General features: G+C 36.7%; 1 protein-coding gene across 1 annotated transcript; it reads left to right on the plus strand.

The window, feature by feature from the left end:
* Nucleotides 1-11456: 11456 nt before the first annotated feature.
* On the plus strand, nucleotides 11457-12776 carry LOC107761783 (zinc finger BED domain-containing protein RICESLEEPER 2-like). The gene is made up of 3 exons (XM_075222331.1): nucleotides 11457-12172; nucleotides 12263-12325; nucleotides 12410-12776. The coding sequence occupies exons 1-2, from the start codon at nucleotides 11773-11775 to the stop codon at nucleotides 12307-12309; spliced, it is 447 nt and encodes a 148-aa protein (XP_075078432.1). The 5' UTR covers nucleotides 11457-11772; the 3' UTR covers nucleotides 12310-12325; nucleotides 12410-12776.
* The last annotated feature ends 11790 nt before the right edge of the window (nucleotides 12777-24566 follow it).

Here is a 24566-nt window from a genome sequence, read left to right on the forward strand (position 1 = left end):
TTTTGTCTTATCGGAGGAATCTTGGGGTCCATACTTAACTTATGTACAACTACCTCCGTCGGAATACCTGTCGTATCTGCCTGCGACCCTGCAAAACAATCGGCATTAGATTTAATAAATTCAATAAAGCCAGACATGAGTTTGGGGTGCAATCCTATCCCTAAGTGGAATTTCCTTTCTAGGAATTCTTCGAACAATGCAACTTGCTCAAGCTCTTCCACTATGGACTTTGTTGCATCCCTCTTTTTTGGAACCTGGAAATACCTCAGCACCTGATAATATTCCGACGTTTCTGCCCCCGGGACAACTTCATCTAGTTCGATCCTTATTTTTGACTCATACCGATTGTGGACATCCGCCCAAGTTGTTAGTTGAAACTCAAGCAGGCTTTCCTTCAGTTTCTGGGAAGTGTCTGAACTTCTTGGATTCAATCCCTTGGTGAATGCTTCAATCGTCCATTCATCCGGGACAGCCGTGAGCAACATTCTTTCTTCTAGAATCGGGTATCGAACTCTCATAGTAGCTTGGACTCTCCTTGCGCAATCTTGAGTATATCGGCTTTTCAAGCCTGTACTTTTCTAGCCCCATCATGAGCCTTGATGAAAGAGTCTGCGAGCATCTCAAAGGAGTTTATGGAATGCTCGGGTAACACTGAATACCAAGTCAAGGCTCCCCTCGTGAGAGTCTCTCCGAATTTCTTCAGCAAAACGGATTTAATTTCGTGAGAAGCTAAATCATTTCCCTTCACCGCCGTTGTGTAGGTGGTAATATACTCTCGAGGGTCTGAAGCTCCATCGTACTTTGGCAGGTCGGGCATTTTAAATAACTTTGGAATTAGTTCTGGTGCTGCAATTGGCATGTTTGGCAATTGAGTATACTTCTTTGAGTCCAAACCTTTCAGCACCGGCGGTGCGCCCGGGATTTGGTCCATGCAGGCGTTCACTTCCCTCTAAACCATAAGAGTTCATTTTTAAGGGGTCGTTTTCATTATTGGGGCCGGATCTGCTCCCCCCGACCCCATCGGATCAAACTTTGCCCCTCGGTGTGTTGTTATCGATCCTCTGCGTTGTTTGATTTGCAGGAGCACCGGGAGGAACCGTCTCTCGTCTATTTGCATTACTTGAAGCCCCGGACAACGCTTGTTTCAACTTTGTCATAACCTTATCATGTCGCGTGAGGTGATCTAGAATGACCGCATGTTGCTCTTGCAAGACCTTTACCGAGTCAATGACATGTTCCTCCTCAGCGTTATCAGGAGTTGTCTCTCGAACATGTCAAAGGTATTGCCTGTCGTGCACCAGTGTGGCATCATTTCCCTTGTGGTGGGTGTCACTGATTGAGTCCTCGAAATGAGGTTGATCCCCTCTAATCTCGAGATTGCACGTGTTGTTAACACCATTATCTGTTATTTCTTATGATTTTTTCTAAGACAAAATAATCAAAACACGTTAGTAAAAAAGTCAAGGATCAATTTAATTGCACGACTTTCTAGGCCCCACGGCGGGCACCAAACTGTTTACCCGTATAACGGTACAGTTGAGTATATATGTGGTTTCTAAACAAGTGAATTAATTCGATCCTGATATAATAAGATAATTGAAGAAATATATAATATTTATCCTTGAGATAGAGACAAAATGGCAGAAACACAATGGTTCGGGGCAAAACAATAATGAAATCAAAAAGCAAGAACATAAAATTGTAGTTAAGCTTTTAATAGAATGTAGTATAAGTTTGCTAGAATATTCGTGCAATTTACAATGATAGTTTAGCTCACTATTTATAGCTATGTCTAGGGAAGGAGATCCTAGGATCGTGTCCATCTTTAATGTCAATTATGAGGGCCATGCTGAAGATATAACGGTGAGCATAAATGTCTAATTCCTTGTTACGGGCAATCATACTTAATGACATAGAATATTCCTTATTAAATGCTATCGGACGAGTAGTATTTATTACATCCTTATGAGCGTTATTCTTCCCGGTGACAGACGGATCAGTTGCCTTCGATCTTGGATATCTCCTGTCTTAGGTTCCACATGTGCCTTTTTTGGACGGCCACGTAGCATAACATATTTTATCCTGTACGATATCCATCATTACTTTTGTATTTTGTCAATATAAAATTCGCTTGGCCGTCACAACATATGAACTTAATCATGTTCAATAAATCCTATACGTTCGGTACGTACGTAAAAGTTAAATACCTATTATAAACATTGATTACGAAAAAGCAATTTTTTCTTCCCTCCTCCCAAGACGACAGAGCTTGGAGTTACGGAGATAATATCTGGCTAAATAGCTGTAAGTTACAATGAAGCCAGAAGGAATTTTTAGTCATGAAGTTGGAAAAATATATAATAGAGGAAACAAACTAAAATAATATTTTCATGAACGAATGGCCGGCACGTCAAAATAAATTACTCATACAAACCATGCTATCTACGTATATTATAACCAAATGCACATTAATATCTCCTTGTTAGTGTTTGACTGTAACTACTTATTTTTCCCTTCTTTTTATATTTCATTTTCTTTATTTACTTTAGTCCCTTCAATCCTTCGTCTTTTTACTTGGATCTAATGCGAGATTAGTGTTAATGACTTGGAAATATTACCTCTAGTAAAGTAGAATATCAATTCTTAAACTCTTTTGTCATTCACCAACCTTATCAATTAGCATAATAAATTGTAGAAAGAAACAAATAAAGCAATTCCTCATCGAATTCTCAACCTTATTTAATTATTTTATCATCATAATTAAAGACTAATCTTCTTAACTTATACTCGTGGTTAATCGTGGAAAACATATAGTGGCTTGTGGACTAATGAAAAATCTAAGTCCCTATCATCGGTCAAAATCAATCCACTTTGATCAACTAAACCTCCAACTTAATTACCCTATTAGGGGTCGTTTGAATTGGTTACCGAAATAACGATACTAATCCTGATATAAAATTTAGAATCATATTTATCTCTTCTTCTTCTTTTTTTTTTTTTAAAAATTTAGGGAATCCGCAACTGCTATCCTTCAGGTACGTTCTGGGTAAACCCCGCTCCAGTGCAATAACTTGATAGGACAATCTAAATCATACTGGATAGATAAATCTTGTGTGACGAGCTCGACTGAAAAAAGCATGCATGAGGTTTCGAATCTGCAACCTCTTTGGGATCTCCCGTTCCACCAACTTGGCATGAGATTAACTAATAATAATATAAATATTATATTAAAATCTTGATAATACTTATTCCATATTGAATGACACCGAAATAACCCTTTGATTTACTTTCAAACCAAATAACCAGTCAACATCAATCCACTTTGATCAACTAAACTCCAACTTAATTACCTTATCTTACTCTACAAGGACACTTGTAATTCTTCGGCTGAATTAAATAATCTACTGGGGAGGGAAATTTCAAAAGGATGCCCTCCCTGATTTTTGCTCCATTACTTTCTAATGGAGTTATGGATGTGTGCCACGTGTTATTGAGCTTTTTATGGGATTGAGAAATCAATGATAAACTAATTTTATTTTAATTAAATTTACCTACAGAAAAGCAAACGCTAATAAAAATAAAAAGGAGAGAGAGAAAATAATTTTTGTTTTGACTCATTTATCCTCGAAAAGCTCTATATTTTCTGCTACACTAATTAATATTAAGGTGCTAGATTATAAAGTAGGTTTTGGAAAGGATCTCCAAAACCCAAAAGAATCACGTACTACGACGACGACAATAATAATAATAATAATAATAATAATAATAATAATAATAATAATAATAATAATAATAATAATAATAATAATAATAACATACTCAGTGTAATATTATAAATAGGATCTAAAGAGGATATTGAGTAAGCAGTCTGCTCCTATCTTATGCAGATAGAAAAACTATTTTCGATAGATTCTCGGTTCAAACATAAATAATTCCCCAAAGATTAAAAAAATACTTTCTATAACTAAACCAATACCAAATTCAAGTTGATAATATCCGAAAATGGAACCCCAAAGTTAAAAATTTAAATTACTGAATTGCCCCTTTAGTTAACACAATAAATATCGTAATTAATTTATTAATCTATCTATATTTATACTATATTAAAAGCACGAAGGCCCTTAGAAAAATATCGTTCGCCTTTTTTACCACTTAAAAGTAGATTTCTCATTGGACAAAATTGTAATTAATTTATTTTCCTAATATTTGTTATTATAAAATCAACAAAAGTTTTGGTTATAAAATTCTTCCTTATTTGAACTATGTAAAAACTCGTAATATTTCGGAATTTAGAATTAAGTAAGACTTTACTTAAACAAATTTTTTCCTTATTTACTTTATAATTAATTTGTTTTCGTTAGGGTGATTTCGTTAGGTGTCTATAGTTATTTTTGATTTATTTTACATTATTTTATGTTTAGTTTATATAAAGGCTGTAATTCCCATTTAAATTCTACCATTAAATCTGAAGAATTTACGTGTAAAAATGTAAATGCACAACCTAATATCAAATTTTAGAAAAACTTTCAAAAAGATAATTGATGATTGCATTATAATGTTTATATAATATTAAAAAATTTATAATTATTGATATGTGTACACGCGTAAAGCACGCAACCTAATTCTTTTTCGTATTTATACTTTTCTATCTATCTATCTATACTATATTAAAAGTCTGAAGCCTTTAGCAAAATATCGTTCGCTTTTTTTACCCTCTAAAAATAGATTTCAATAGCTCTGCATTTGACCATTTTATCAATGTAATATATTTTCTTAAATTTAAATGATGTTGCATTATGTACACATAATTTATTCTTATTCCAAATTTTATACATTTTTTATCTAGAGGCGCAACAAACACGTGTAACTCACGTACACTAAAGCTAGTTAGTTTATACTAAATGTGCCTAACCGCTCCTATCCACTATATTGAGTCAATGGCTCTATGAGCATTAAATTTATACTTCAAATAATATTGAAATATAAATAAATTGCCAATGTCGATGACTATCCTTCTTCTTCTTCTCCTACTTGTCTTTTTCTTTTTCTTCTTTTTCTTTTGCTTTTCGTTTTCCTCTTTTAGCATTTGATACAAACCTTGTCAAACCTTAGGCCTTTTCTAAGAAACATCCCATACTCGCCCCACGTCCCCTCCTCCCAAAACATTCATTTTTTTAAGAAAACAAGTGTCATGATCATATTACTTCCTGCGTTTTATTTTATGTGATGATATTATTTCACCATTAGTAGATTTAAAATATAGTCAGATCTTTCTATAATAACGTTCTTATATAACAACACTTCACTATAAATGTAGAACTCGAAAGGTTGGCCAAGGTTGTGTCCTTTCAAGCTTTTTCGGAGCCAATTTTCATGTTATGTTATAATATATATTCTCTATAACAGTATTTCGTTATAACATCCAAAAATACTCGGAACAAACGAGGCTATTATAAAGAAATTTGTCTGTAAAATATTACTTTTTCCATCTAAAAGTAGTTTAAACTTTTTATTTTACTTTTAGTGATATGCTTTGATAATTACCAATTTTGCTTCTTTCCTGGTGGATCAAAAACAGTCTCTCTATCTTCTCGAATATAGGGGTAAAGTTTGCGTACACACTACTACCTTCCTCGGATCCCACTTGTAAAATTTTACTGATTTGTTATTATTGTTGTTGTTACTTTAACAATTACAAAATATTGCATGGTACCTTTAACTGCAAGTTCTAAAAATATTTTTTTTCTTTCTTAATCAAATGTTCAGTCAAACTATGCCACTTAAATTAAAACGGAAAAAGTAATCAAAATCTTAAAAATTAAGTAACCACAATTGTAATAATGAACACAACAAAGGCTAACCATGTCATTAACCAAAACCAAAAAAAATTCTATATAAGCCTCCAGCCTAAAACCATTGAACCGGTTTGCTTGAAAAACAAGAGCAAACCACCTCCTTTCTTCGTCTTCATTTTCACATTCTAATACCCTAAAAGCAACCCAAAAACATATATATTAATTTTATTTTCTTCAGAAACTAATCTATGGCTTCATCAAAATCTCAGCCACAAAAGAGAATTTGCTATTGTTCTCCAACTAATCATCCTGGTTCTTTTCGATGTAAGCTGCACAAAAATGGTCGACAATCAACAAGAAGATTATCAACATCAAGTAATTACTGGGAATTAGCAAAAATAGCAAAGGCTAATTCTTTAAAAGCTTTTCTTCTTCAAATTATCAAGCCTTCAAGTCATGATCTTCGAAGGAGAAGGAATTTTCAGCCTAAACCATCCAGGTTTTTTTGGATCAATAATAATGAAGAACGTGGTGTTACTGTTTCTTGAATTTCTTGTTTTTTTTTTTAATTATTATTATTATTAGAAATGTTTAAATTCCACCTGTCTCCAACCTACATAAATATTTAAGGTAGGGTTTGGAATAGTAGCACATGGACAATGTCACTGGTGATATGTGAATATGAGGGTTGTTTTTTTTGGAAAATTTAAAGTTTATTACTGATCATATTGCCGACCCCAATTTACTTAGTATTACTTATTATTTTTGATGTTGTTGTATTATTGATCATATATTTGGCAGGAAAAGGGAAAAAAACAAAAACAAAAGCTTGGATCTAAATTATATTGAGGTTAGAGTTTGTGATTTATGAGTATTATGGTGAAAAGGGATATTGTGGGGTTGGTTTGTGCTTTATTCCTTTTCTTTTGGTTCTTTTTCTTTTTCTTTTTTCCCACTCTCTCCTCCCACGTTCTTGTCAATTAATGTAATGTGTAATTTAAGATTTTTCTTTTTGTGTAAATTAGGTTTAGTATTGTAAGAATGGAGAAAAGAAAGAAATAGGATTTATTTATTTAAGATATGGTTTCCAAGTACTATTTTAGTGTAACTCCATGGTCTTTTTTGTCCTTTTTTTAATTTATCATGTATTCATATTAGGGCTTCGACTAATTTGAATTCGCATTGTAAAAGATTCATTAAAAGAAAAATGCTCTCGATCAAGAATTTTTTTCATTCCTAGAACTCGAATTCGAGATATTTGATTAAAGATGAAGCGATTCTAACCATTTTACCACTATAATTGGAGGGTAGTTTACATGTACTATTTTAAGCCTCATTTGTTTGCACTTAATCATTTAGATCTTAGACATTAAATGTGTTTGTTTTAAAAGTTTGAATCTTAACTATTCAGATCTTAATCATTAAGCGGGTTTAGTTTTTTTACTTCACAACCACTTAATGGGTCTGAATAGGTTTGTATGATTAAGATATATAACTGAGACTTAATTTCATTAAAATGTTATCATCCATATTCGTTATTAACTACCGCCACTGCCTACCATTATCAACTATCACCATACCACTCACCACCACCACCACCATCATCCTCAATTAGTTGGTTTGAAAAGATCCCAACTTGCATATATTTAGTAAAAATAGCACGGGCTAGCTAGTTTTCGAACTGGTCATTCAAAAATAGCCGGCGTTTGCAAAGTCATTGAAAAATAGCTATTATTTTGCTGCAACACGAAAAGTTCCAGCATTAATATACTGGAGATCAGTGCACCTGTGTATGAACTTCCAGCATTTTATGCTAGAACTCCAACACGCGGCAAGTTCCAGCATAATATATTGGAGATTGGAGCACTTGTGTATGAACTTACAGCATATTATGATAGACCGATATATTATACTAGAACTCCGGTATATTATGCTGGAAGTCCGGTATATTATACTGGAGTTCCAGTATATTATGTTGGAGTATTTTTCGGATTTTGAACAGTATTTTCGTTCAGATTTATCTTCACATGAAAAGTGGCTAAATTTCAATTACTTTTAAAACTGTGACTATTTCTGAATGACCACTTGTAAATCTGGCTATTTTTTAGTTTCTCCCATATATTTATCTTTCGTAACTTTTTTGCATTTTTTAAGAAAACCGTTCTTACTTCGAATTTCGAACTTAACTGGAATGCATATGTTGCCCTAATTAACTCAAGAACTTAAAACAAAGAAAAATGAGTTTATCCGTTTGATTTATTCGATATGATCATACTAAATAAATAAACTTCTTGATCTAATTTGATTATTAAATAATTATAAAAGAACAAACAAATAAATTAAAAGTGATTATAAGTTTAACAACTTGAATTATGACATATTGTGTAGCAAATAAAGTGACCCGCCTTTCTTTGAATAAGCAAATGTTGATAGGCTATGACCTAACCCGTTTATTGATTCGGCTTATTTTAATTCATCCAAATATAACCCCACCCACCATTTGACACCTCTCATCTTAATATGAAAAGGCGTAAATTATATATGCTACATGTATAAGAATTTTTTAAACTATCATATCATTTTACCTGTTGTACGTGATAAGATTGCTTATTTTCAAGATTAGAAATCAAAAACCATAAGGAAGTTTACATGTAAATTAATATTTTTTGAGTAACTTGATAGTATACAAAATTCATTACAACGGCAATGTTTACAACTTAAACTTACAAAAAAATTAATCAGGTCAAAGCGTAAACTCTTTAAGTTCCCGCAGGAGAAATAAAAAGAATAAGAAATTAATAGCCAGACTCAAAAGAGATCAACTCAAGATATGACTTGATAAAGAGGATCTATTAGTTGCATTACTGTACAGTGAATGCATGGCGCAATTGAAGCTCCAACATAATGTGTTCCCCACCACGTTGAATGTTAATACAAACAATTTTCAAAACAGTTGCAATATAATGTTCTTTTCTGCTTTCGTTTTGACCAAGGATCACAAAACAACTGTCAGCATTTCTATGACCTTTGTTAATTAATCTAATTTACTATCTTTTTATTATAAGAGAGAGATGGTGGTAAATATAAAGTTGTTCCAATTTGCAATTTAAAGCATAAACAAACATTTAGGTGATTATACATTTGTGTATGCATCATCATGCTTCCGCTCCAAACTTCACGTCTACACTAAAAGAGAAATTTACTACATGCTAATAAGGGAGGGAGGAAGAAGTCGAGCTACGGGTTCAGTCGAATACAATAATTTTGTTCAAACATTGCAAAATTCAGTTATTAACACTATAGGTGTGCATTCGAATTGGTTTATCGATAAATCGAATCGATTATTTGTTATCGGTTTAACGATATCGGTTTACCGATTTCGATTTCAAAATTTTCTTTATCGAGTTATCGATTTCGATTTCGATTTTGTCCTCTTCGGTTATCGATTTATCAATAAACCGATAAGATATACTAAAAAGACAAATATACCATTATTCTATAATACTACCCTTTCCCTTCACTTAAGTCCCTAACCGGCTAATCCTATTATTTCCTCCCTTCTTCAGCGCCGCTTCTCTTCAGTCTTCATTGTGCGTAGACCCAAAACTAGGTGACTCTTCAGTCTTCACTTTCTGCTTACAAAGTACAAACCTAGCTCTGTTCTATCCCCATTGTCGCCGACTCGCCGTTGATTATCATCGTTTCCAGAAAGCTCTTGGCAGGTACCATGTAGAAATTAGTTTTTGTTTTTGGTTAAGAATAATTTATTCTAGTCAGTTAACGCTACTCCTAATTGATTATATTACCTTCATATTAGTCATTACTAGTTTTATGATTCATCAATTGAATATAGTACTCTACTTTGCCAGTATTGTTCTTGTACTTGTAAGAAATCTCCAATGTCTCCAACTACAATTATTTTAGAAATATTTATTTACTTCTCAAAAAGAAAAATATTAATTCAGAGATATTTAAAGTGGGTTTTAATTTTAAGGTTGACACTAGTTTGAGAAAATGAGATTTGAAATGATACCAATGAATGAATAAGCTTAATTGTAAGATTTATGAGACAGAAACATTGACCTTGACAGTGGAGTATATAAATTGTCTCGACTTCAATTTCTACTAGTTTCGATCAAATTTGAGAATTATAATAAGGCTTAACTGCTATTGTTCAATTTACTTGTTATCATAAATAATTGCTAGTGATGCATAATTCCTTTTTAATTCTTAATGTTCTTCTAAGTGGATACAAACCAAAGCTGAAAGCCTGAAACTTTTACTTGCAGTTGCGCTCACTTGACAGCTCTAAGACGAGATTCAATTGCGAGGAGTGCTGACTTCGTCTTGCTTTGCTTCATTCAACTCGTTTAAGTCTGTAAGTTACATTCTTCATTCACTTCATATGGCTGAAAATGATAAAATTGATCAAGTGGTTGATGAAGTAGAGGTTCTGAGTCTACTGTTGCAACTACTCACTCGACAGTTACAAAACAAAGGAAAAAACGATCTCGGGCATGAGATTTTTTTGAAGAAAAAGTTGATGCTAAAGGAAATAATAAATATGCATGTAGATTTTGTGGACAAGAATATTTTGAGACAAAAGGCAAAAGAACGACACAAATGAATAGTCATATCAGTAAATGTCCAAGGAATCCTTATAAAGTTAAAAAAAGTCAAAAACTATTACCATATCAAACAGTACCGGGGGGTAATAAAGGTGATCTTATTCCATGAAAATTTGATCAAGAAGAGTGTAGGATGGCTTTGTGTCGTACGGTGGTTGTTGATGAACTTCCATTTAGTTTTGTTGAGAAGGAAGGCTTTAGAAACTTTATGAAAGTGGCACAACCTTGTTTTTATATTCCTTCCCGTACTACTATTACATGTGATTGTTTTGCTCTTTTTAATGTGAAAATAAATAAATTAATGAAGTTTCTTAAAGGCACAAGTCAAAGAGTAAGTCTTACCACTGTTACATGGACTTCTATTCAAAAAATTAACTATATGTGCATCACAGCCCATTGGATTGATAGTGAATGGATTATGCATAAAAGAATTATTAACTTTTCTCCAATTACTAGTCATAAAGGTGAAGATATGGTAACGTGTATTATTGATTATTTGCGTGAGTGAGGTTTGGAAAAGATTTTCACTGTTACAGTTGACAATGCTAGTTCAAATGATGTGACCGTGGAGAAGTTGTCTGACAAATGAGATGATTGGGGAACCAATTCCATGAATGATCAACACCTTCATATGAGATGCATGACTCATATTGTAAATCTTATTGTGAAAGATGGTTTAAAAGAGTCAGGTATTTCTATTGCTCGTGTTAGATGTGCAGTCAGATACATTAGACAATCTCCTGCTAGGTTGAGGAAGTTTCAGGAATGTTGTGAAAGTGAAAATATTGTCAAGAAGTCTTTATGCTTAGATGTTCCTACAAGGTAGAATTCCACCTACTTGATGTTGAGCAGGGCTATTGAATATGAGCGTGCAATTAAAGAATATTCTGATCGTGATACCGGCTTGTCACGTTATCTTATGTTTGATGCTATTTCAGATGGAAAGCCTGTAGGTTTGCTTACAAGAATTGATTGGGATGATATAAAGAGAATTGCACAATTTCTTGAAATATTTTATAATCTCACTTTTACTTAAATCGATTAATAACAACTGAAGATGTACTTTTGAGTGAGATGGCATCAAGTATGTGGAAAAAATTTGAGAAGTATTGGGGTGAACCAACAAAAATGAACAAAATGATTTTCATTGCTTGTGTTTTGGATCCTCGCTACAAGTTTACTACTGTTAGTTTTGTACTTAAGAAGATGTTTGGAGATGAAGGGACAATTATTAAAAAAGAGGTTCATACTTATATGAGTTCATTGTTTAATGAGTATGTCTCTAAGTCGGTTTCAAAGATACTGGTGGTAAAGTTTCTACCTCTTTGCCAAGCTCTTCATTCAGCACAATGGAAACTTCAACTCCTGGTTTAGGTGAACTTTTAGATGAAATTAGGAAACATAAAGCTGCAAGTAGAGGTGTAGATTCTAAAACAGAATTGGAAAAGTATCTTGCAGAAGATCCTGAAAATGAAAGACCGGACATTGATATCTTGTCTTGGTGGAAGGTGAACTCACCTAGATTTCCTATTCTTGCTAAGATGGCTCGAGATGTGCTTGCTATTCCTATTTCAAGTGTGGCATCTGAAAGTGCATTTAGTACCGGAGGACGTATTCTTGACCAATTTAGGAGTTCATTAACTCCTAAATTGATTGAAACTCTAGTGTGCCTTCAAGATTGGCTTCGGAGTAAATCACTTCCTGTAAATGTTGAGGAAGATTTAGATTTTCTCGAGACACTTGGGGAAGGTATGTATATTTTAATTAATTTTAGTGTATTGCTTAAGATAGTTAAATAATATATTAATTACTTGACTTGTTAATATATATTCTTATTAGATTTTACTAATCTTGGCAAAGAAGCTTCCACCGACGATGTTTGCTAGAGTTTTTAGCTGCTATGTAAGTTCTCCATTTTAAATAATATACTTGTAAAAGAATGTGATGTATTACAAAGTTCTTAATATTTTTCTTAATTTCTTCCAGGTTTTGTTTAAAGCTCATATTTAAAACTCAAGGGAATGAAGTTCAAATTAATGATGTATTTTGTTTTGCTTAGAGGAAATGTATTAGAACTTACCGGTTTGGTATAAGATTTGGAGAGAATGAGGCATTTTAAGAGTTGACTCAACTACCTCTGGAACTATGCTTTGGAAATACTGTACTGATCACAGAATGTCTTGCACAAGTAATCTCTTCTCTTCATGGTAGATAAGTTCTAAAATTTGGATCTGTAGCATAGATATAATCTATTACTTCTTTTGCATTAAACAAGCACATTAGAAACTTGGTCTTGCTACTCTTGAAAAATAAGGCACATAGTTTGCTTTGTTAAACTAGCATCGAGAGTTGTTGTTGCCTCTTTATGTAGCTTTACTTAAGCTACATATGGTTGAAAGTCTACATCTCAAATAGAAGTGGCTTTGCTACTTTGTCTACTTTATCGTTTGATTCATTTGAATAGTATTTAAGCTTTGGTTTGTTTCAGTTTCTTGCTGCTTGGGAAGAAATAGATGTTCATAACATGATTATGATGAAATGTTGCATAGAATGTGTTCGTCTTGAACCTACAATGAGGTTTTGTATTTCTAGTGTTTGAATTGTTGCAAAAATATGACATCTACTGGTTGATAGAAAGCTAGTTAATATAAAACCCATTGAGCAAAAACCTTTAGGTGCAGAATTGGGTAGGGGCCGCGCGAACGCAGACCCCCACTACCACAAATTTTCTTATTGGTGTAATCGATTATCGAATCAATAAGCCCTAAAAATCGAAAAATCAAAATCGAAAAAATTGAAACCTTATTGAAATGATAACGATAAACATATGTACAAATCGATAATCGATAAGGGTCAAAATCGAATCGATCAATCGAATGCACACCCCTAATTAACACTTTGAAGTTATCATTCGAAATTCAGAACCTATAAAGCTGAAATCCTAGCTCCACCGCTAATGCTAATAGAATTCTTTCACGAACCGATGCCCAAGAATCTTCTTATTTAGCAATTACTCGAAGTAATAATGAAAATTATTTGTTTTGTTTGTTCTGAACAACATGCTAAAGACATAATTAATAAAATAAATATATATTTTTTCTCTAATAATTAATCTTTCAGATAAGTGTCACGACACAAAATCTAACCGCCGTGATGATGCCTATCGTGGTACTAGGCAAGCCACAACTCAATATCTCAACACAGTAAAATATTTGAACATAAAGGCGGGAGCAATTAATATTTAAGAAAAAAAAGCCTTTTTGAAAACAGAAATAATCCAAAATACAATACAATTTGTCCCAAAACCTGGATGTCACAGAGTACATGAGCATCTACACTAGAATACAGTCTACTACAATTTTTAGGGAATAAAAACTGAAATACAGATAGAGATAAAGAAGGAGAGTCAAGTCCTGCAAACACCATGCAGCTACCTCGATAGTCTCTGGGATCTGACTCCTCAATCAGCAGCCGCCGTGGCTAGAAGCGACTGGATCTGCACACGAGGTGCATGGAGTAATGTGAGTACAACCAACTCAGAAAGTAACAAGTCCAACCTTTGGACTGAAAGGTAGAGACAAATTCAACTGGCACATTTAACAATAGAAATACAGTGGATAAACGTAGGCATGCTTTCTAATTAAATAGACAACTCAAAAAAGCGAAATAGATTAGATCTGAACAATGGGAAGAATATAACTCTTCTATTTCTACATGCCAATGCACCATGCCGTCAGCCTCATGTGCTGACACTCTCAAATGCTCAACCACCGGTGTTGTATATGGCCCAGGGAAGATTCATCCCAGAATGTATGCATCACTGACCATCAGTCACCCAGTACCGAGGAAGGCCAATCCAGCCCTATATCGAAGATCCATCTCTAAGTATCAAGTACTTCGGACAAGATCCATGTCAGGGAAGATCCATCCCTCAATAATATCAACCACACTCACTGGGGGTGTGTACATGGAGGGGCTCATACAGCCCAAACGCTAACACAAATCAGTATAACCGTTGTGGCGTGCATCCCGATCCCATAACTGTCACTCATAATCTGGCTCTCGGCCTCACTCAGTCATCAATCTCTCCAGTCTCACTCACGGGCTCACAATGTCATGAAAGCTAGCCCGAAATAATGATATGATGTATCAATAAATAACAACTGAGACTGAGATATAATATGAAATGAATGGATATGACTGAGTATGAAATATCAATAAAATCAGTGAGGTGACAGCAAGAAATGACCACTATGGGTCCCAACATTACCGGCATAAAGCCTAAACATGATATCTAGCGTGATTGACCACTCAATTACTTCATCACATGATGAAAACACAAATATCAACAAGATAGAATAATATAAAGTGTCATGGAATCAACCATGTCACAATTCTCCCGGTACACGCCCGCACGCCCGTCACTTGGCATGTGCATCACCTCAATACCAATCACATAACACATAATTCGGGGTTTCGAACATTCAGTGTCACGACCCAAACCGATGGGCCGCGACGGGTGCCCGAGTCCTACCTGAAAAACACCCCTAAGCATGCGTCTAATCCATAAACCTAATTAACATCTGCTGAATTACGAGATATATATATATATATATATATATATATATATATATATATATATATATATATATATATATATATATATATATATATATATATATATATATATATATATATATATATATATATATATATATATATATATATATATATATATATATATATATATATATATATATATGCAAGGCCGCTATAGACAACTATATACCCATAACTGAAAGCCGACAAGGCCACATACTATCCAACTATACATAACTGTCTACAGACCTCTAATCGAAATACAATTGTACAAAGACAGGACTGAGCCACTGTGATGACCTTTTCGAGGCCTTAAAACCTCCTTTTTACCCTACCTCGATTTGTGTGCGTGGTCCGGGCCTATATCCAGAAAGTTTTTTATGTGAAAATATGAGAAATAGAAATTTCTAGAGTTAAAATTTGATTATGGTTGACTTTGGTCAATATTTTAAGCAAACGGACCTGGATCTGTGTTCCGACAATCCCGGGAGGTCCGCAGTAAAATATGGGACTTGGGCGTATGCCCGTAAATGAATTCCAAGGTCCCAAGCCTTAGAAATTAATTTTTGAAAGAAATTATTTTGCTAAGTTATTTATGAAATAAAAAAAGAATTAATGCTTGAAACCATTGTATCGGGCCCGTATTTTGGTTCTGGAGCCCGATACAAATTTGTTAAAGTATTTAAATGATAACTGTGAAATTTGCTGAAAAATGGAGTTTATTTGACGTGATTTGGATCTACGGTCGAAGTGTTATGAACTTTAAAGTGTTCTTGATGAAAATGATGAGTTTTGAGGTTTAATTCATAGTTTTACATGTTATTTTTATGATTTGGTTGCACGAGCAAGTCCGTATGATGTTTTTAGGTTGGTGTAAATGTTTGGTTTGGAGACCCAAGGGCTCGGGTGAGTTTTGGATAGACCACGGAGTGAAGTTTAACTTAGGATGTTGCAGGTTTTTAGCTGGTATATTGCAGGTTTGCAGCTTTCGCATTTGCGAAGCCTGGCTCGCAAATGCGAGATCGCAAATGCGAGAGAAGGCCTAGGCAGGCCTGATCGCAAATGCGATCACTTCTTTGCAAATGAGAAGAGGCCCAGAAATTCCCCTCGTCGCAAATGAGACAATCCCATCACAAAAGCGACTTCGCAATTAAGATCATTAGTCGCAAATGCAACAATAACAGACTTCTGAAGGGTTCACAAAGCGACCTGCAAATTCATAACTTAGCCGAAAATCTTTCATTTTTCAAACCCTTTTAAAACCAAAACACTCATGGGCGATTTTTCAAAGACAAGTACTCTTCCAAATCGATTATAAGTCATTTCTAACTTGTTTTTATTAATCTTTAACATCTTTTCTCATGATTTCAACTCTAAATCTAAGGTTTTCATAGGGGAAATTGGGTATTTTGGGTAGAACCTAGGTTTTTCAAATTTTGGGGATTTGAACCTCGATTTGAGGTTCGATTTCAAAACAAATCATATATTTGGATTCGTGGGGGAATGGGTAATCGGGTTTTGGTTCGAACCTCAGGTTTTGACCATGTCGGCCCGGGGGCGATTTTTGACTTTTTGGGAAAAACTTTAGAAAACCTATTTTCATGCATTGGAATTGATTCATTTAGCATTTATTGATATAGTTAAGTAACTTGTGGCTAGATACGAGTGAATTGGTGCTGTAATCAAGAGGTAAAACGATAGTTGAGACTTGAATTGTGTTCGTGGCATCGAGGTAAGTGTTTGGTCTAACCTTAGCTTGAGGGATTAGGAGTTGTGTCCTATTTGCTATGTGTTATTTGTTGAGTACGACGTATAGGCATGGTGACGAGTATCTATACGTTGGTGTCAAGCATGCCCGTGAGTCTTAAATTGATTATTATGACGCCGTTTGTATTGTTCATGCCTTTTGTGATGATTTCTATTGTTGAGTAAAGTTAGTGGAAGTAATAGTGGTACATGAGTATTGAAGAACGTTGGCTCAAGTTTTATAATGAATTGTGGAAGTATAATTGGCAATTGAACCCTATAGAGTGTTGGCTCAAGTTGTGAAGTGAGTTGTGAAGTAAGTGTGAAAAAGAGAAGAGGATTATTATATTGTCTCCCTTGCCGGGAAGTTGTTGCTTTCAATGCTATCTCCCTTGCCAGGATGTTGATATTTTTGATATTGTTCCCTTGCCGGAATTTGATTGTTGTACTATTGTTCCCTTCCCGGGATTTTATTGTGATTTCATTTATTTCCTTGCCCCTATTGCTTGTGATTCTTGTTTGGGTGAGGAAGAGTGTTAAAGCACGAAGGGTAATGCCATGCATTGTTTTGGTGAGAGAGTATTAAAGCACGAAGGGTGATGCCGTGTATGATTTGTGAGGAAGAGTGTAAAAACACGAAGGGTGGTGCCGTGCCGTACGATGTACAATTCCGTGTCGATTATATTAATTTTATGGTGATGACGAGAGTAAAAGCACGAAGGGTGATGTCGTGCACTTGTTTGATTTCTGATTCTTGTTGATAATTGAGATATGGTGTTCCTCATATTTACTTGCTGTCTTTCAATTTTTAATTGATGTTTCCCCGCAGCATGTTTCCCCCTCCCATTCCTAACTATACATTTCTACTTTTATTTTCCATTGTATATGATTTAACTGCACAGGTTTATTTGGTAGTCTGGTCCTAGCCTCATCACTACTTCGCCAAGGTTAGGCTAGGCACATACCAACACATGGGGTCGGTTGTGCTGATACTACACTCTGCATTGTGTGCAGATCCCGGCGCAACAGCTTTTGGACCTTAGCTTTGGGGTTGCTGCCTTAAGTCCATACGGAGATCCAAGGTAGTCCTGCAGGCGTCCGCAGGACCTTGCGTCTCCCTCTATCCTTTTGTCCTGTTTCATTTACATATTTCAGAAACAGTGTTGTATTTATTTTCTCAAACCTTGTTTACAGTATTCCTAGACCGTCTGTGAAGTTGTGGCACCAGTTCTGTGTAGTCCTTGTTTACAAAATTGTATTGGAAACATTTAAATGGTTTTATTTTTTTATCTTACGCTTGTTTAAATTCCTCTGTTTATAAACTATTGGTTCATAATTATTAAAGGATTAAAAATGGAAAAAAGGAAAATTGTTCAACGATTGGCTTGCCTAGATTTCACCAGTAGGCGCCATCACGATTTCTGAGGGTGAGAAATTCGGGTCGTGACAAGTTGGTATCAGAGCTCTAGGTTACATAGGTCTCACAATTCACAGACAACCTTAGTAAAGTCTGAGGGATCAGTACAGAGATGTTTGTGTTTATCCCCTAGACTCTACCAAGTTAGGAAAAACTTCATATCTATTCTTTCTTGTCGTGTGGTTTAGTTTCTCAATGCTAATTGAATTTCTACTATTTTCTTTCGCAGATGGAGAGAACACACGCTTCCTCATCCACTGATCAGTAGCCCGAGCCCCCAACAACAGCTCCTACGAGGGGCAGAGGGCGAGGCCAAGGCCATGCTAGAGGCCAAGGTAGGGGCAGGGCTAAGCCCAGAGCAACAACACCAGTGGAAGAGCCTCAGGTTGAGTTTGATGATGAGGTTTCGACCCAGGACGTTCGATGCAGTTATCACAGGTACTGTTCTGGTTTGTAGCAGAGATGCTTTAGTTTTATTTGATCTAGGATCTACGTACTCCTATGTGTCATCTTATTTTGCACCGTATCTGGTCATACCTAGTGATTCTTTGAGTGCTCATGTTTATATGTCTACACCGGTGGGTGATTCTATTGTAGATTGAGTCTATCGTTCATGTGTAGTTGTGATCGGGGGTCTTGAGACTCGTGTAGATTTGTTACTTTTAGACATGATTGATTTCGATGTCATATTGGGGATGGACTGGTTATTGCCTTACCACATTATCTTGGACTGTCATGCCAAGACTGTGACCTTATCCTTACCGGGTGTACCTCATTTAGAGTGGAGAGGGACTCTTGGTCATTCTACCCGTAGTGTTATCTCATATATGAAGGCTCGCGTATGATCGAGAAGGAATGTTTGGACTATTTGGCTTATGTTCATAATTCTAGTGCCGAGGTTCCTTCTATTGATTCTGTGCCTATTGTTCGTGAGTTTTCTAAGGTATTTCCTTCAAACCTGCTAGGTATGCCACCCGATAGGGATATTGACCTCTGCATTGATTTGGCTCTGGGCACTCAGCCCATTTCTATTCCGCTGTATCGTATGGCCCCACCTGAGTTGAAAGAGTTGAAGGATCAGTTGCAAGACTTGCTTGAAAAAGGTTTCATTAGACCTAGTGTTTCGCTTTGGGGTGTGCCGGTGTTGTTTGTTATGAAGAAGGACAGATCGATAAGAATGTGTATAGATTACCGGTAGTTGAACAAGATTACAATCATGAATAAATATCCATTACTGAGGATTGATGATTTGTTTGATCAACTTCATGGTGCCAAGGTATTTTCGAAGATTGACTTAAGATCTGGCTACCATCATTTGAGGATTAGGGCATCCGATGTCCCTAAGATAACTTTCCGCATTCGGTACGGGCATTATGAGTTTTTGGTGGTGTCATTTGGGTTGACAAATGCCCTAGCAGCTTTTATGGATTTGATGAACCGAGTGTTTAGGCCTTACTTGGATTCGTTCGTGATAGTCTTCATTGATGATATTTTGATCTATTCCCACAACCGGGAGGAGCATGAGCAGCACTTGAGAGTGGTCCTCCAAACTTTGAGAGATAGTCAGTTGTATGCTAAGTTTTCGAAGTGTGAGTTCTGGTTGAGTTCTGCTGCATTCTTGGGTCATGTGGTATCAGCAGAGGGTATTCATGTAAATCCGAAGAAGATAGAGGCAGTCAAGGACTGGCCTAGACCAGCATCAACTACAGAGATCCGGAGTTTCTTGGGATTGGCAGGCTATTATCGTCGGTTTGTGGAGGGATTTTCATCTATTGCAGCCCCGATGACCAGGTTGACCCAGAAGAGTGCCCAGTTCAGGTGGTCGGACGAGTGTGAGGCGAGTTTTCAGAAGCTCAAGACAGCTTTGACTACGGCGCCGGTGTTGGTTTTTCCCATAGGTTCAGGGCCTTATACAGTTTATTGTGATGCATCTCGTATTGGACTTGGTGCGGTGTTGATGCAGGATGGCAAGGTCATTGCCTATACTTCGCGGTAGTGTAAGATTCATGAGAAGAACTATCCAGTTCATGATTTGGAGTTAGCAGCCATTATCCACGCATTGAAGATTTGGAGGCATTATCTATATGGTGTGTCATGCAAGGTGTTCACGGATCACAAGTGTCTGCAGTATTTGTTCAAGAAGAAGGAGCTAAATTTAAGGCAGAGAAGGTGGTTGGAGCTATTAAAGGACTATGATATCACCATCTTATATCATCCGGGAAAGGCCAATGTGGTGGCCGATGCTTTGAGTAGGAAGTTAGCCAGTATGGGTAGTCTTGTTTATATTCTAGTCGGTGAGAGACCGCTTGCTTTGGATGTTCAGGATTTGGCCAATCAGTTTGTGAGGCTGGATATTTCTGAGCCCAACCGTGTGTTAGCTTGCACAGTCGCTCGTTCTTCATTATTGGAGCGTATCCGAGATCGGCAGTATAATGATCCTCATTTGTGTGTCCTTAGGACACAGTGCAACACGGAGGTGCCAAGCAGGTTACCTTAGGAGATGATGGAGTTTTGAGGCTGCAAGGTCGAGTTTGTGTGCCTAATGTGGATGGGCTCTAGGAGTTGATTTTAGAGGAGGCCCATAGTTCCCGGTACTCTATTCATCCGGGCACCGCTAAGGTGTATCAGGATTTGCGACAGCATTATTGGTGGAGAAGAATGAAGAAGGACATTGTTGCATATGTGGCTCGGTATTTGAATTGTCAGCAGGTTAAGTACGAGCATCAGGGTCCTCGTAGTTTATTCCAGAAGATTGAGATTCCTGAGTGGAAGTGGGAGCATATCACTATGAACTTCGTTGTTGGACTTCCACGGACTCAGAGGAAGTTTGATGTAGTGTGGGTTATTGTTGATAGACTCACCAAGTTAGCACATTTCATTCCGGTGGCAGTCTCCTATTCTTCTGAGAGGCTAGCTGTGATCTACATCCGGGAGATTGTTCATTTTCATGGTGTGCCCGTGTCTATCATTTCAGACCAAGGTACACAGTTTACCTCACATTTTTGGAGAGCAGTTCAGCGGGAGTTGGGCACACGAATTGAGTTGAGCACAACATTCCATCCTCAGACAAACGGGCAGTCCGAACGGACTATTCAGATTTTGGAGGATATGCTCCGAGCTTATGTCATTGACTTTGGAGGCTCGTGGGATCAGTTCTTGCCTTTAGCGGAGTTTTCCTACAACAACAGCTACCAGTCGAGTATCCAGATGGCTCTTTATGAGGCTTTATATGGTAGGCAGTGTCGGTCGTCGGTTGGATGGTTCGAGCCGGGAGAGGCTCGGTTGTTGGGTACGGATCTAGTACAGGATGCCTTGGACAAGGTCAGGATCATTCAAGATAGGCTTCGTACGACCACGTCCAGGGAAAAGAGTTATGCCGAACGTAAGGTTCGAGATTTGGCATTCATGGTCGGTGAGCGGGTATTGCTTCGAGTGTCGCCTATGAAGGGCGTGATGAGATTTGGGAAGAAGGGAAAGCTTAGCCCTAGGTTTATTGGCCCTTTTGAGATTCTTGATCGAGTGGGAGAGGTGGATAACAGACTTGTGTTGCCGCCGAGCTTGTCAGCTTTGCATCCAGTGTTTCATGTGTCCATACTTTGGAAGTATCACGACGATCCATCCCACGTGTTAGATTTCAGCACTGTCCAGTTGGACAAGGACTTGTCCTATGAGGAGGAGCCGATAGCTATTCTAGACTGGCAGGTTCGTCAGTCCAGATCGAAGAGTTTCCCTTCCGTTCGTGTTCAGTGGAGAGGTCAGCCTGCTGAGGCATCGACCTAGGAGTCTGAGTCCGATATACAGAGCCGTTATCCCCATCTTTTCCCCGACTCAGGTACTTCCTTCTTATGCCCGTTCGAGGAGGAACGATTGTTTTAGAGGTGGAGGATGTGATGACCCGAAAGGTCATCACTTGTTCTAGAAACAAATTATGTGTTTCGAGGCCTTAAAACCTCCTTTTTACCCCACCTCGATTTGCATGTGTGGTCCGGACCTATATCCGGAAAGCCTTTTATGTGAAAATATGTGAAATAGAAATTTCTAGAGTTAACATTTGATTATGGTTGACTTTGGTCAATATTTTGAGAAAACGGACCCGGATCGGTGTTCCGACAATCCCGGGAGGTCCGTAGTAAAAATATGGGACTTGGACGTATGCCCGAAAATGAATTCTGAGGCCCCAAGCCTTAGAAATTAATTTTTGAAAGAAATTGTTTTGCTGAGTTATTTATGAAATAAAGAAAAGAGTTGATGTTTGAAGCCATTGGTATCGGACCAGTATTTTGGTACCGGAGCCCGGTACAAACTTGTAAAAGTATTTAAATGATAACTATGAAATTTTGTGAAAATGGAGTTTATTTGACATGATTTGGATCTCCGGTCGAAGAGTTATGAACTTTAAAGTATTCTTGCTGAAAATGATGAGTTTTGAGGTTTAATTCATAGTTTTACATGTTATTTTCATGATTTAGTTGCACGAGCAAATCCGTATGATTTTTTTAGGTTGGTGTGCATCGCAAATACATGTAGACCATCGCAAATGCGGGAGAAGGCCTGGGCAGGCCTGATCGCAAATGCGATCACTTCTTCGCAAATGCGAAGAGGCCCAGAAATTCCCCTCGTCGCAAATGCGATAATCCCAAAAGAGACTTCGCAATTGCGATCATTAGTCGCAAATGCGACAATAGCAGACTTCTGAAGGGTTCACAATTGCGAACCCTGGTCGCAAATGCGACATCTACGACCTGCAAACTCATAACTTAGCCGAAAATCTTTCATTTTTCAACCCCTTTCAAAACCAAAACACTCTTGGGCAATTTTTCAAAGACAAGTACTCTTTCAAATCGAATGTAAGTCATTTTTTAACTTGTTTTTATTAATCTTTAACATCTTTTCTCATGATTTGAACTCTAAATCAAAGGTTTTCATGGAGGAAATTGAGTGTTTTGGGTAGAACTTAGGTTTTTCAAATTTTGGGAATTTGGACGTCGATTTGAGGCCCGATTTCAAAACAAATCATATATTTGGGTTCGTGGGAAAATGGGTAATCGGGTATTGGTTTGAAACTCAAGTTTTGACTATGTGGGCCCAGGGGCGATTTTTGACTTTTTGGGAAAAATTTTAGAAAACCTATTTTCATGCATTGGAATTGATTCATTTAGCATTTGTTGATTTAGTTAAGTAACTTGTGGCTAGATACGATCGAATTGTTGGTGGAATCAAGAGGTAAAGCGATAGTTGAGACTTGAATTGTGTTCATGACATCGAGGTAAGTGTTTGGTCTAACCTTAGCTTGAGGGATTAGGAGTTGTGTCCTATTTGCTATGTGTTATTTGTTGAGTACGACGTATAGGTATGGTGACGAGTATCTATACGTTGCTGTCAAGCATGCCCGTGAGTCTATAAGTGGTACATGAGTATTGAAGATCATTGGCTCAAGTTGTATAATGAATTGTGGAAGTATAATTGGCAATTTAACCCTATAGAGCATTGGCTCAAGTTGTGAAGTAAGTGTGAAAAAGAGAAAAGGATTATTATATTGTCTCCCTTGCTAGAAAGTTGTTGTTTTCAATGCTATCTCCCTTGCCGGGATGTTGATGTTTTAGATATTGTTCCCTTGCCGGGATTTGATTATTGTACTATTGTTCCCTTGCCGGGATTTTATTGTGACTTCCTTTATTTCCTTGCCCCTATTGCTTGTGATTGTTGTTTGGGCGAGGAAGAGTGTTAATGCACGAAGGGTGATGTCGTGCATTATTTTGGTGAGAGAGTGTTAAAGCACGAAAGGTGATGCCCTGTATGATTTTGTGAGGAAGAGTGTAAAAGCACGAAGTGTGATGCCATGCCGCACGATGTACAATTCCGTGGTAATTATATTAATTTAATGGTGAGTACGAGAGTAAAAGCACGAAGGGTGATGCCCTGCAGTTTATATTGATTCTTATGGTGAGGACGAGAGTAAAAGCACGATGGGTGATGTCGTGTTCTTATTTGATTTCTGATTCTTGTTAATAATTAAGATATGGTGTTCCTCGTATTTACTTGCTGTCTTTCTATTTTTAATTGATGTTTCCCCGCAACATGTTTTCCCCTCCCATTCCTAACTGTACATTTCTGCTTTTATTTTCTGTTGTATATGATTTAACTGCACCGGTTTATTTGGTAGTCTGGTCCTAGCCTCGTCACTACTTTGCCAAGGTGAGGGTAGTCACTTACCAGCACATGGGGTCGGTTATGCTGATAGTACACTCTGCACTATGTGCAAATCCCGGCACAGTATCTTTTGGACCTTAGCTTTGGGGTTGCTGCCTTCAGTCCATACGGAGATCTAAGGTAGTCCCGTAGGCGTCCGCAGGCCCTGGCGTCTCCCTCTATTCTTTCGTC

Source organism: Nicotiana tabacum, chromosome 9 (assembly GCF_000715075.1).
Source record: "Nicotiana tabacum cultivar K326 chromosome 9, ASM71507v2, whole genome shotgun sequence".
In the NCBI taxonomy this organism is placed as follows: domain Eukaryota; kingdom Viridiplantae; phylum Streptophyta; class Magnoliopsida; order Solanales; family Solanaceae; genus Nicotiana; species Nicotiana tabacum.

What these genes read in the sequence shown, in the direction of transcription:
- LOC107761783 (XM_075222331.1), top strand. Translation starts at nt 11,773, where the DNA reads ATGGAAACTTCAACTCCTGGTTTAGGTGAACTTTTAGATGAAATTAGG. An exon ending in TCTCGAGACACTTGGGGAAG is followed by an intron (nt 12,173 to 12,262) that starts GTATGTATATTT and finishes TATTCTTATTAG; the next exon opens with ATTTTACTAATCTTGGCAAA.